Source organism: Lytechinus pictus, chromosome 11 (genome assembly GCF_037042905.1).
Source record: "Lytechinus pictus isolate F3 Inbred chromosome 11, Lp3.0, whole genome shotgun sequence".
In the NCBI taxonomy this organism is placed as follows: domain Eukaryota; kingdom Metazoa; phylum Echinodermata; class Echinoidea; order Temnopleuroida; family Toxopneustidae; genus Lytechinus; species Lytechinus pictus.
In genome coordinates, this window is record NC_087255.1 from 15,859,977 (window position 1) to 15,874,855 (window position 14,879).

The 14,879-nt window shown below is 36.0% G+C and overlaps 1 protein-coding gene across 2 annotated transcripts in view; it reads right to left on the reverse strand.

The window, feature by feature from the left end:
- Window positions 1-523: 523 nt before the first annotated feature.
- The window catches only part of LOC129270881 (uncharacterized), an 88,135-nt gene continuing 73,779 nt past the window's right edge, over window positions 524-14,879 (reverse strand). For both annotated transcript variants that reach the window (XM_064106862.1, XM_064106861.1), the window contains 5 exons: window positions 14,319-14,459; window positions 12,879-13,003; window positions 10,742-11,025; window positions 7,361-7,427; window positions 524-6,573 (listed from right to left, as the gene is read on the reverse strand). In XM_064106862.1, coding sequence (XP_063962932.1) covers window positions 5,985-6,573; window positions 7,361-7,427; window positions 10,742-11,025; window positions 12,879-13,003; window positions 14,319-14,459 — 1,206 coding nt within the window. In that variant the 3' untranslated portion in view covers window positions 524-5,984. The remainder of the gene's footprint in view (window positions 6,574-7,360; window positions 7,428-10,741; window positions 11,026-12,878; window positions 13,004-14,318; window positions 14,460-14,879) is intronic.

The following is a 14,879-nucleotide window of genomic DNA, read 5'->3' on the forward strand; positions in this document are numbered from 1 at the left end:
CTGGCCAGGTGTTAGTAAGTCCGCTGGTTAGCATTTGCTTTAAACGAGGGATGAAGATCTCGTTTAAGATTGAGCTCACTTTTTTGGGGGGTCATAAGCTGTATAATGTTCGAAAAGCAAAATTTAAAGCCTATTTTTATTCGTATGGCAATAAACTAAACGATAACTGGCATAGCCATTTTAGAAGGGTGTAGTGTCAAAGTTTAGTATAACAAAGCCCCCCCCCCCCTCCCCAAAAATGATAATAAAATAATTATATTAGTAATGATTACAACTTGGAATTCAGAATTATAATGAAAAGATAGGAATAATTACGCCTAAATCGGAATAGTTGGCAGGTACGTCAATAGATATGGGCATTTGGGTCAAATATTTACATTTTAGCATACCAACCTAATTTCCAGGGGGGGGGGGGGTTCAATGCTGCCTATGGTCTATAACATACGCAGTACCCCTAGAAAAACCCAGCTTTCCAGGCCCATTTTCTTGGATAAATTAAGAATTAGAGAATGAAACTCATTGCTCCCATTTTCATCGTTGATTTTATTCATGTAAAAATATAATATTAAACATTAGGTAATAATACAGATAAACTTAAAATAAGGGATGTAACTTTATTATCCCCAAGACAATCTACAGAACATAACTTAAGGACGTTCCACAGTTATATTTGTGCGCATTATGATCTGCGCATAGTTTACACTCTGCGCGCTGACGTCACAATGGATGAACAGGTATTAATTAGCTGCGGGTATGAGCTGATTTTTCTCATCTTCTGCACTTTAACTGCAGATCCGATGCGTTATTTCATGAAGCTAAAAAATTAAATTATTCCATGGACCATTCAAAAAAATACTCTATACAATTTCAAAATACTTTACTCTGCAGTGCTGCCAAGAATCACGAATATTAGCCCGAGTTTGAATAAATGGTAGAGTGGTTTTGATTTTTTCTTCACATAGATACTAAGCATTCGGCCCATTTTTGGTGTTTTAAAAAGCACATTTGCTCTAATAAAAATGCTGATAGTTTAAAAACAAGCACATGAACCCCTATTTTTTAATGTTTGTACCTCTTAGGTATACCTTCCTCTACAACTCTGCAAATTTTGGTGAAAATGACATGGATTTTGAATAAAGTGCAGCATTTATTGTACGTTTGTAGTTTGTTACTGAAATTTTACATTTTTCAGATTGGGATTTTGTTATCTTTTACGCCATTTTTAAGAACTGACAGTGCTGTTAAACTTAAAATTGCAAACAAATAGCACTATTAATAGATTCTCCATTCTAACGATACAATCATTAACTCTCTTGCGAAATTTGATGACTTTTGCATGTATTTTGACTGAGTAATACAGGTTTAAACTCATTGTAGTAATCTTGGGCGGTCTAAAAATGCCAAATTCTTTTGAATGCGCAATTCTTAAGAACATCAATTTGGGTGAACTTTGAAGCTCTATAACAAAAAATCAAGCACATGGACCTATGTTAAGTTTTGCATATTTCGAATATTAAGGTTCTAAAGTATCTATGTGCAAAGTTTGGTGAAAATGACATGGATTTCACTTTAACTGTGGAACGTCCTTAAATAAGGAGTAATAACACTTCAACCTGATTAAGCGTATCGTATAAATAGATTTCAGAAAAAAAACATAACATGATTTAAATTATGATATTATTTTTATGGTTATCATAAAATGTGATTAAATAGATATATTGTCTCTCTGTTATGTTGGTTACATTAAATATTATGATGAATAGATAAACAAGACATTGCTTATAGGTCTATTTGCACCCAAACCACATGATCAGGGAACAAAACTAGTCATTTGTGTTGAGAAATCATTATATTATGAGAAAATCTTTACATGAAAACAATGGAAAACTTCCAATAATTCAAAGTATGAATAGACAGTAATAACACTGGTTAAACGTCTTACTGTATATCGGGCTATAAACTTCGTGTACATTGGTCTTAAAGTAGTTTTTAAAAGTCTATCCTCAAGCAACAAAGTTTAGATTTCAATATATAATCTTCCATAAATTAAGCAAGGTTGTTTAAACAGTTAAACAACTATGTAGGAGGTTTACATGTCACCAGAAATGTAGACTTGCTATACGTAAGTGCCTATCAATGATATTGCATATTTGTATTCATTTCATGATGATAAAAAGTGTCAAGTATACACTTGAAAAAATGTTCAACTCCATAATATATCATAGAACTAAAATTGCCACAATGTACTAAAATAGAAGAACATGAAAGACTTATACAGTATTATAAATTTGAAAGACTCATCACGAATTCCAGTCTTTTGAAGAATAGATTATAATTACGGTTAGCAACATTTCAATAAAATGAAAGGATAATTTAAATACATATGAAACATTCCATCCCTTTCTTCACCATAAAATTATGCTCAGTCTTTGTTTATTAATATTGCACACAAATATATTGAAATGAAAAAAAAAGCCCTAGCACCAGCTATCAAGGGCAAAAGAATTGAAAAGGTACCTAGTCCGGAGAAAGGTAAGCCCTAAAGGGGCAAATAAATACTTGATCCTAAAATGCGCGATCTAGAAATCGCATATTGGCGACAGCAGCTAAGCTATGGCATTCAAAACGCGGTGGTTTGAGCGTAATCATCAATTATATATTACCCCGCTCCTTTGTACACTAAGGCCCGTATTCTGAAGTCGGGTTTAACTTAAACTCAGGTTTAAGGTCGTGGTTTAAGTATGGGAAGCCAAAAGTATAAAAGAAATTATTAAGTTGTATGTTTCCTATGTTAACTGTGCTCTTTTCTGATTCATCGATGGTGAAGACAATCATCTATTTATACTTCCTACACAATTATGAATGATTTGAGAGCCGAATGAGCTGAAGTATGATATCTCTACTGTTAGTAATTATGTATCAATTGGCTGTCCATACTTAAACCACAACTTTAAACCTCAGTTTAAGTTAAACCCGAATTCAGAATACGGGCCTAAGAGTCCCAATAAATCATCTTTCCTTTGCTAAGATGTTTTCAATTGATTTTTTCTCCCGTTTATCCTAATTGTAAGATAACCATAAATTTCAATAGCAAGTCCCGTTTACCACTTAGGTACAATCTACTGATCTACCTATATATGAACTGCTTTACATTGTTCTTTTTTTACAGTGGGTAGTATTAACATAAGAGTTTCATTTGTGACAAATAAATGATTCCTCAGATCAAATGTTCTGATTATTATCTAAAGGATGTTCAAGCGGTGCATTAAAATGCGTATTTGGTGAGCATGACTTCGTTGTGTAACTTTAGAGTATATTTCACAAAACTACGAAATCTGTCATGATGATTATCAATTGCAAATCACTCTTGTATGAAAATAAGCGAAATGAAAACGTCATTATTCAATTTTCATCTGATATTCATGAATTTTTCAAGACAATATTGATTTTGTTCTATTCATTTTACTCAATTTAAGCCGATGGAAACTTTAATATTTGATTAATGTTTCTTTGTTTACTGGTCTACAATGAACATCATTGACCAAACAAAAGAAAATCAAAAGGAAGATATAAGGATATACATAAAGAATTGCGGAATACAATACATTAAAGAAGATGACCAATAATAATGACGATTTGATTTTACGAAGCTCACAGAAAAAAGCATCTGCACTATCAGTTAACTCAAACGAAGATCCAATTCCCAGGTAAAATCACAATCTAAAATCAATTCAATGCAAAACATGAAAATACATGAGACTGGAATATTTCAAAGGCATGAATGCTTGAAAGGAAATAAATAATAAGCAATAAGATCGAATACATGTTACAGCTGCAAAATACGATATAAGAGCATGTTAAGCTGGTACTTTGTTACAATGATATAAGCACAATATAATTTTATTTTCAGCAAAGGTAACATGAACTACAACATTGTACCAAAAAATTTTCACAAAGAGCTAGTTTAGACGCATTTCACAAGCTTAATATATTTTATAAGCAATATTGTACAACGCCTACTTAGCTTGTTGTACGCGAGCAAATGGGAGGCTGAATGTCAAACATTCGTACCGTTGCACAAAAGACGTACCATCCAAAATGTACCGTCCAAAATGTACCGTTGCACGGCTTTAGGAGGTGACGTCACAATACGATTCAATTCATTGCGCTCAGTAAAAATGCAGGTGCAATACGCGTATAGCCTGCTGGCTAAATGCGCAATGCTGCCCGAGGTGTTCGCTTGTGGGATTTTGCTTTTCGCTTTCCATATTTTTGCTCCCTTTTCATAAATTACTGCAGGAAAAACTCTTTGTTTTTTCATAAATTCGCTAAACTCCGAGGCGTTGTACAACACAAATAGCGAATATTCTTATTCGTGCAATGGTGCGAAATTTCGCATTCGGTGAAAGAAAGAAACACTCTATTCAACTCGGCTAACGCCTCGTTGAATAGAGCATCTTTCTTTCACCTCATGCGAAATCTCGCACCATCGCACTCATGCCTATTCGCTATTTGTATACCGTTGCTCGGCTTTAGGAGGTGACGTCACAATACGATTTAATTCATTGCGCTCGGTAAAAATGAACAATACGCGTATAAGCCAGCTGGCTAGATGCGCAAGGCTGCCCAAGGTCATGTGCGCTTGTGGGATTCTGCTTTCTGCTTTTGGCATTTTTGCTCCCTTTTCATAGATTACTATAGGGATAAACTCTTTGTTTTTTCATATTTTCGCTAAATTCCGAGGCGTTGTACAACACAAATAGCGAATATTCTTATTCGTGCAATGGTGCGAGATTTCGCATTTGGTGAAAGAAAGAAACGCTCTATTCAACTCGGCTCACGCCTCGTTTAATAGAGCATCTTTCTTTCACCTCATGCGAAATCTCGCACCATCGCACTCATGCCTATTCGCTATTTGTATATTGCTTGTGATATTTGTACAACGCCTGCTCAGCTTGTTGTACGCAAGGAAATGAGAGGCTGAATGTCAAACATTCGTACCGTTGCACACAAGACGTACCATCCAAAATGTACCGTCCAAAATGTACCGTTGCACGGCTTTAGGAGGTGACGTCATAATACGATTTAATTCATTGCGCTCAGTAAAATAACGGTGCGATACGCGTATATGCCTGCTGGCTCAATGCGCATTGCTGCCCAAGGTCATGTGCGCTTGTGGGATTTTGCTTTTCGCTTTCATTTTTTTTTGCTCCCTTTTCATAGATTACTGCAGGGAAAAACTCTTGTTTTTACATATTTTCGCTAACTTCCGAGGCGTTGTACAACACAAATAGCGAATATTCTCATTCGTGCAATGGTGCCTATTCGCTATTTGTATATTATTGTTGCGCATGACATAACTACTTTGAAATATGAATAATTTCAATGACCTTTTATTCATCCATGGTATCTATATGTATAACTCATGAAACTGCCCTTACAGCCGATTGGCATCACTACGACACTTCTCGAATCTACATGCAGAGTAACTAGCTAAAATTCAGAAGGTCCAATTTTCATAAGTCTTTGGTATGACTCAGTCGGTTACTGAACCTACGACCTCCTGTCAACGAGGTGAAGCATGCCCCGACGTAAGAGAAATGAGCATGACTACTGAAAAAGCGGTAAAAACTTGCCATTTTGTAGCCATTTTGTGGCCACTTTTTAGCCCCTTTCTCTCGCTTTGTACAAATGTTTTGGAGTCTTTTTGTGGCCCCTTTTTCTCTCCCTTTGTAAAGCTGATTAGGAGCCGTTCTGGAATCCTTCGAAAAACAGCGAATTTTGTTCATTTAGTTTTTTCCCATAGGCTTTATTACATGGAACAGCTTCAAAACGGAAGAATGGTGTCTATCTGGCTCACTTTATGTCTCCCATTGACCATGTGCCGGAATATAGGATAGCTATGTAAATTCTCTGAGTAAGATGTAAATCACTATTCTACATGTATAACAAAAAAAATAAGCAAGATTAAAAACACTTTTCAATCACCAGTCGCCGCCTTCGTTATCATAGGCAGCTGCTCGAGGCAGTCTCTCAGGTGGTGTACGCATTATTGTCTCTGGTCGGAAACCATTGGATTCAGAGTTTGCCAACAACCTATTCTGCTGGTTTCTCTGAGCCATGAGCCTCGCAGAGCTGTTCTTGAACGTGGAGTTTGTCTGCCCGGAAGTTGATGTGAAGGCGCTCGACGCCCCGAAGGACTTGGGCAAGCAACAGCTCAACTGCGAGCGCCATGCGCGGCGAACCTGAGGCTGGCGGACGCAATAGAGCATGAAAATAAAGTAGCCCTGCAAAGAGTTGAGGATGGTGAAGACTCCCTGAACAACCTCAGCGGCAGGCTGGATGATGCTCAAGTAACCCACAGCCCACGTCAGCCCCATGAGGATAAGGATGCACACTGCATTCTGGAATCTTCGCAGGCGTTGGCGCTTCTCCGTCTTATCAAGTTGCTTCCCTTTAATGGTTTTGTTTAGTCTCAGGATGACGCGGACGAAGATAACGAAGTTGAAGATCATGATCAAGCCAATAGGAATCAGAAGTCCGCCAATTAGAGGCCAGAATCGGAGAAAGCAACTGAATAAAAATATTATATTTACAAAAAACATTGTCATAAGTATTTTGCTATAGATTTATCACGAATATAGTGATGTGATGATGATAGATGTACATGCGAGATTATTTTTTTTATTTGAAGAAATACGCATACATGTTCAATAGGTTGACCACCAGTGGATTGACACGATGGTGCATTGGCGCGGTAGACCTACACCATTCGGGAGTAAGGCTTCAACGTTAACTTTGCAATGGTTTACACTAGCGTACAGATAGGAGGGGGCTTGGAGGGTCATGCCCCCCCCCCCTAAAAAAAAAAAGTTTCATGACCAAGAAGGAATATAAAGAAAGAAAAGGAAAGGGAATATGATGGAATATCATAATATATTTTTCTGGATTGTTATTTCAAAACTAAAATTAGATTTATGAATTAAAAAATAAAATCATAATAATTTGCTTGATCCCATCGCCCGCAGCTTTTTAGGAATTTCGCCGCATACGCCATATCTTGTCTCTTCAATTTTTTGGATCATAACGCCGCTGTTGGTTGATTAGGTCCGTTAGAGATAAAGAGTATACAAAAATGATTGTGGAACAAAAAATTAATTTGGAAACAAATATCCTAAAAATATTCTTCGACCCATTACAGGTTTTTAGTTATCAAGTGTTAAAGCAAAGTTACGAGAGAAAGAAACAGAAAAACGGAGAGTGGCAAACAAAAAGAGATGAAAAATGTATCCTTTTTAGAATATTTCTTCACCTGTTCTATTTTTTAAGCAAACTTCGAAAATATATAATTATTACTTACAAGTCCGTCTGTGCGTAATACTGCCTCGATGCCCCTCCTGTGATTCCAACTATCAACATAGGGGTCCCTGTATCCAAGCAAAAAAAGCAAAAGTGAAATTAATCTATTTGATTTTTTTAAATAAGTTGTATATAACTACAGATAATTAATCTTCCTTTTACCACTCATTTTGGTAACCTGTTGAAGTAACCTGAAGGGATGTTGAGAAGACCTCGGGCACTTTTACTTCTTAAGCCATGGTCGTTTTGTAAGATGGGCATTTTGAAGACTGAGAGAGAGCGATGTGTGGTGTGGTGTGAAGCTGACAGAGAGAAGAGGTGTTGATGCTGATGTTGGGGTAATAAAAGAGACGGTGGATCAGATGGCGAAGGTGTACTGATTACGTTCGTATGGGCATGTGTTGAGGAGGGATACCGGTCATGTTTTGATAAGGACGCTTGAAGAGCTTAAAGGTCAAGTCCACCCCATAAAAATGTGAATAAAAATAGAAAAATCAAACCAGCAAAATGCTGAAAATTTCATCAAAATCGGATGTAAAATAAGAAAGTTATGACACTTATTTTTCACAAAACAGTGACATGCACAACTCAAATAATAAAGTCGATGATGTCCCTCACTCACTATTTCTTTTGTTTTTTTTATTGTTTGAATTATACAATATTTCATTTTTTTTTATTTGACAATATGGACCAAAGGATATAGTATAAACAATGCTCATTAGATATGTTCAAGGAGGAATTAATCATTGTTTCACTCGACAATGAGGAGAAAAATAGAATAATCCCTATTTCATATAATAAAATACAAAAGAAATAGTGAGTGGATGACGTCTCCTCATTTGCATACCCACCAGGATGTGCATATAACTGTTTTGTGAAATTAAGCAATACTTTAAAATGTCATAACTTTCTTATTTTACATCCAATTTTGATGAAATTTTCAGTGTTATGCTTGTTGGATATTTCTCTTTTTATTCGAATCAACTTTTTGTTGGGGTGGACTTGTCCTTTAAGGTAACTAGACAGAAAGGAAGGGGGCGACCGAAGAAGACATGGAAGAAACAAGTGGTGGATGAGAGTAGGATGGTTGGGTATAGAGGGAGGAGGATACACTGAATAGAGCAAAGTGTTGGAGGGGCGAGAGTGATGTCTGCGAGTGCACGGCAGCGGCGTACGCAGGATTTTCCAAAAGGGGGGCAAATTTTTTGGAGGATATTTCGTCCGCGAAAATATTTTAGAAGCAAAAAAAAAAAAAAAGGTCTTCAACCGCAAATAAAAGGGGATTTCGTACCAGAAAAAAAATTTACGAGAAAAAAAAAACAGGTCTTCAAGTTTAAAAGAGGGGGCAGACGTCTGTTTTCATTGCATTTTTACATTACAAATTATTAATTTTGCGTCTCAAAAGGGGGGGCGTCCCCTGGATCAGTTGTGACTCGTCAGGGGGGCAGGGGTCAGTAGTGACTCGTCAGGGGGCAGTCTGCCCCCCTGCCCCCCCCCCCCTTAGGTATGCTAGTGGTGCACGGTTAATCCCCCGTAGTCCGAGGCTAAAATAAATTACATAACGGACTGACTGACTGACTGATTGACATTATATGGAATTGTTTTGCTGTTTCGCTATATCATTTTGGGAGAAAGTACCTCAAAAAAGTTGATGCTCCAATTTATTAAGTACTTGTACATATAGTTTTCTCCTCACAAATTGTTCAAGTCATTCAGAAATTAAACAAGTGGAATGCCTCTGGCGGTCTCACCTGCATCACACAATTCAATATAGCAGCAGTGCTGACTTTGAAAAATACTTTAACTCGCACAAGATGTTCCGTGATACTTGGTTACTCTTATGTACACGTTTTATGAACTAGACCAATACACTTACAGAGATATGATGGTAATTAAACAAATACCCCCAACATGGCCAAAGTTCATTGACCTTTGTCATGTGACCTGAAATGCGCACAGGATGTTCAGTGATACTTGATTACTATTATGTCAAAGTTTCATGAATCAGATTCATAAACTTTCAAAGTTATGATGGTAATTCAACAGATACCCCGAATTCGGCCAAAGTTCATTGACCCTAAATGACCTTTGACCTTGGTCATGTGACGTGAAACTCGTGTAGGATGTTCCATGATACTTGATTAACTTTATGTCCAAGTTTCATGAACTAGGTTTATATATTTTCTAAGTTATGATGACATTTCAAAAACTTAACCTTAGGTTAAGATTTTGATGTTGATTCCCCCAACATGGTCTAAGTTCATTGACCCTAAATGACATTTGACCTTGGTCATGTGACATGAAACTCAGGCAGGATGTTTAGTAATACTTGATTAACCTTATGGCCAAGTTTCATGAGCTAGGTCCATATACTGTCTAAGTTATGTTGTCATTTCAAAAACTTAACCCTAAAAAGACTGGGGGGCTGATTCAGCCCCCCCCCCCCTCGACATTTTTCGCGATAATCTGTAACGTGAAAAGCTGGCGCCGCGCTGTACCAGGACTTTTTCCTTTTAAATCTTGCGCAACTTTTGAGACCAAATTTGCGACGCCCGGGTACCGTGTGGTTCCGAAATTACGCAACATTTCGTAAGTGCATGTCGACCCAAAATTGCTCAAAAACGTGAATTTGTGTACAAATCCAATGCGAATTGTGTTTTTAGCCAAAATTCATAAATGTATCATTATTTTCAATTTTACTAATCAAACTCAATTAATTTCATCTTGTTTATGGACAGAATAAAATCCCGGACAATTTCCATTGAAAAAACAATATAAATCAAAAAGTCGAAAAACAGAGAAATACATAAGAAATTTTAAAAACAATAAAATACATAAGAAAAGAATTGTGATATTGATTTTTTTTAATATACATTTGATCAGAATCCTACAAAGAGTCTCTGAATAAAAAATTAGCAGTTAAGATGCCTTATTTACCTAATTAGAACAAATCTTTGATTTTACGCATAAATTAGCATAATTAATGAATTATGAGATTTTTCGGAAGATTTGATCCTACAGTCTTGGAGATTGTGCCATGGGTAACGCACGTGCCAATTTTCGTCGCGATCGCGCGGTCGACGGCCGAGATCAGTCTTCATAGGCATCAAAATAGCCCAGTCTATTTAGGGTTAACCTTCGGTTAAGATTTGGTGTTGACGCCGCCGCCGTCGGAAAAGCGGCGCCTATAGTCTCACTCTGCTATGCAGGTGAGACCAAAAAAAAATGGCTGAAAGTAAACAACGATACCTTCTTTAAGATGCGAGGGAGATTTTAACTTTTCATCTCATTTTAATATTATGTATCTTAACAGGGTACATAGCTTTCTCCCTACTCATTTTATAGCAGTCTTTCAGTTATTAGAAAATGGCTAAAATCTTACCCCAAGCAAACAACGATGCCTTCCTTAAGAAACGAGGGAGATACGTATTGAGAACACGCACAAAGAGGATGTACATGTTGTAGCCCTCCACGGCCATCCAGAAAAGGGATGTCAGGGTGAAATAATGGAGGAAGCCGGCAAGAATGCAGCAGGGTAGAGGGGGTATTTCTTCCACCCCTCGTTCCGTATCGACCGATATCATGACGAGGAAGACGATGTAAAGACACAGCAGGGATGCGGACAGGGACAGCAGGATCTGGTTGGGCTTACGATCGCGAAGTTTCCTAGAACAAAGCACAAAACAGTCTTAATCAACCTGTTAAATCCTGAATTATGTTTTCAAGTAATAACATAACAAAAAAGAAAGTGGACTATGACATCAGCCAACCTAATGATTCATGACCATGTGCAAATATTAAAAATAAAAAATAAATTCATTCGAGAAATCTTAATTGCTTGGAGTTATTTAACTTTCTCTCCTAATTTATCTGAATTGAATATAAAGAATCAAGTGTTATGGAATAACTCATTGATCAAAGTAGATGGGAAAGTTATATATAACTGAACGCCTAGCTTAGCCGGGTAATATAGGAGCGCCTTGAGCACCTAACAAGGTGGATATGTGCGCAATATAAATACCCTATATTATTATTATTATTATTATTATAAACAACTTTGGCTTAAAAATGGGATCATCAGTATTAAACATTTAATGGATGAACAAAACAATTTTCTCTCACATACAACTTTTTTACAAAAATACAAAATTAATTGTAATTTTCTTGAATATTATTCATTGATTTCTGCAATACCCAATGAATGGAAACATTTTCGTCAACATCTTGTTGAGAGTAGAACAACTCTAGAAGATTTGTTGTATAATTTAAATAATGTTTTTAAGGTATGCAAGTTTATCCATAGAATTTCTGTTGATAAAATCTTAAAGTCCCCTACTTCGCAAACAAAATGGGCATCCATTTTAAATGAACCGGTTAATAATTGGAATAGATTGTATATGATTCCCTTTAAATGCTGTCTTTCAACAAAACTCCGCTACTTTCAATATAAACTTTTCAATCGGATAATGGGGGTGAACAAACATCTTTACGATATTGGCTTGTCTGAATCTAATTTATGTACATTTTGTTCTTCCTCTGTTGAAAGCATTTCACATCTGTTTTGGCCGGACTGCCCTGTAACTCAACAATTCATTCTTAACTTCCAAACCTCTTATTTGAACAATGACGTGTATTTGAATAAGAATTTATTTTTGTTTGGTTGCCCTGACGCTCAATACTCTACTGTAAACCGTTATATTCTTTACACTAAATATTTTATTTTTTCGACACGTTGTAAGGGAGATCGGTTGTGTTTTAGTTCTTTTAAGAACGTATTGAAACGCTATTGTGAAATTGAAAGGGTTCTTAGTCAAACACATCCTAATTTTGTTTTATCAATAGATAATAGTACGCATGTACAGTTGTTGTAAACATTTTCGATTCATGATTTTTCTGTAAATTGAATTGATTTCGTGTTTGATTTTGAATAAAATCTTTCTATGAAAGAAAAAAAAATGTGCATGTATAATTGTTTTCACAAAATATTACTAAAATAAAAAATTCAATAAATTCGTTATTTGTAATCAAATTTTGCTGAGGTTTTCAGCACTTTGTTCTGTGAAATCCACTCTTTTGTTTAGATATAAATATTTTTAGCCCGAGGTACCCTTCAAAGACTTACAAGACTCACCGACATAAATCAGGACCATTGTTCCCGTGCATTGAAAATACTTTTACAATCATATTATTGTAAAAGGAAGTTCACTGAATAAGGTAATTAGCGTTTGGTTTGAGAGCATCATTATATACCTGTCAGGCAAGCCAATACGACAATCCTAGAGATTCAGATATTGGCCTGAAATTTATCTTTCATCATTATATGAAAAATATTACGATTGACATCCATCAGATACGACTCAAACTTAACTTCGTTAACAGAATTTCAAGTTGGAAATAATATCCAGCATGTTTTGCTTTTATATCTATACAATTCACATTGACTCGCTCAGATTATAAAATTTTCCACATCCACCTAACATACTACTCATGCCCATCACTTTACATAATGTAATACTCACTTATTTGATGCATATGTTAGAATTGTAATAGCCAGGCCCCATATTGACATGCAGCAGCCTACATAGCTTATGATCTCGAGGATAAAATCAGCTTGAGCCGACAATCCTTCTCCTCCATATATATCCTGTAAGATAAAGAATATATGAATTATATTTCCAATCATATGGATTTATGTAAAAAAATTCCAGGCCTTCCCTACTCAGCACATACTGGGAGCGTTTCTTGAAAGAATTTGTCGGACGTACAGTGTAAATAATATTGGGTAAAATTAAAACTAGCATGAGGGTAATTATGTGTCTAACCAATTTGGGGCAGCATTTTACCCAATGCGGGAAGCATTGTCCTGTAAAAGTTAAAAGGTAAGCAACAATTACTTTAGAATGGGCAAAATTTTCATTACACTGGATGAATAAAATGCCTAAAAAGAAATGCCCAATGTTGGTTGGACACATAATTACCCTCATGGAGCATTTTTACCCAATATTTTTCAGAGTGTATTATCTTATCTGACAAGTCCCGTTTTACCCGACAATCAACAATGAGATCTGTGTTTCTCAGCCAATCAAAACCAAGGAAAGTTGTCACATATAACTTGTCAGAAGAAAAATGTTGATGAATCCTTTCGCAGATAAGTTGTATCTTGACACCATATTCATAATATTCTACTTTTTTGCCGAATATAATGGATCACTTTACATCTAATCATGTTGGACAAGTAAAAAAAACGATTTTTGAAAAAAAAGTCTATATTATTTGAATATTTTAACGAGAAAAGGGTATTTTGAATGAATAAAAAAATGCATTAAACAAGACGTAGGTAGATTTTTATTTGGTCTCGTAGACCTATCCTGCACAAAAAACTTACTTCCATCATAAAGGCATCACACACACTTTTGTTTTATTGTAATTAATTAACAATAAACCATAACAAGAGATACCTCAGCCGCAATGTAGTCGGTTGTAACTGCTATTTTGTTTAATTCGTATATATTTTTTCCTCCATGATTACAATTTTTAATGATCAGTTTAGCGGTTTTTGTTTACATAATGTCTATTTAATTTTGTTTGAGATTATGATTACAACTATTATTACTAATACCAATCATAATAATAATATTGATAGTGATATGCATTTATATAGCACGATCTATCTAAGAAATATACTATTCTGAGGCGCACAAGAAATGGTGAGAATATAGAACTATGTATCCTAACAATGAGCTAATAGTGTCAGCATATAGCAGAGGATGATGGGTATCGCAATGCAACGGATAGTAGATAAAAAATATGGCCCCATTTCGGGAGTGTGGAAAAGTGCTACATATAAAAAAATTTACCGTTCGAAACGAGTTCAGCTATTCTCCTATAGGCCTTCATCAGTAACCATCCCCCGCCCCCCCCCCCCCCCACTCCGCTCCTTTAGTTAACATAATACAAACCATCAGGATCCCGAAATTGGTTAAGTGATCGCACTCGCAAGTAATCCTGTCTGTGCTTTCATTGCTCGTCTTTCTACACCCCCTCGTGGACCATCGCTTTTCGGTAAAGTTGTAGGACACACAGGTAGCATTCGTCCCATTCTAGAATAGAAAGCAATAAAAACAAGACGAATGAAATATTACCATTATTCTCACTATCCCAATATCAATATATATTACACTTCCTTCATAAATTTATTTACCTTTTTAGCAACAAAGATCAACAGTATATAATATTGTTATTTGTTTTTTATCACCTAAGTACGCCATTTAAGTCAACAGGGGAGTCTGCAGCATGCGCAATTCATGTTACTTATCAGGGGTATATCATCGGGCAAAAAAAGCCATAACCATCAACTACACGAACATCATGCTCTAAATTTACTTTGTCTCTTTTCATTCCATCAAATACAGGCCTATCTAACTATATATATATTTATATGAATAGGAGTCCCTGCTTTCCCCCAGTTTCATCCCCATTCTCTCCCAAACATATATACACACACACGCGCACAACTGGCA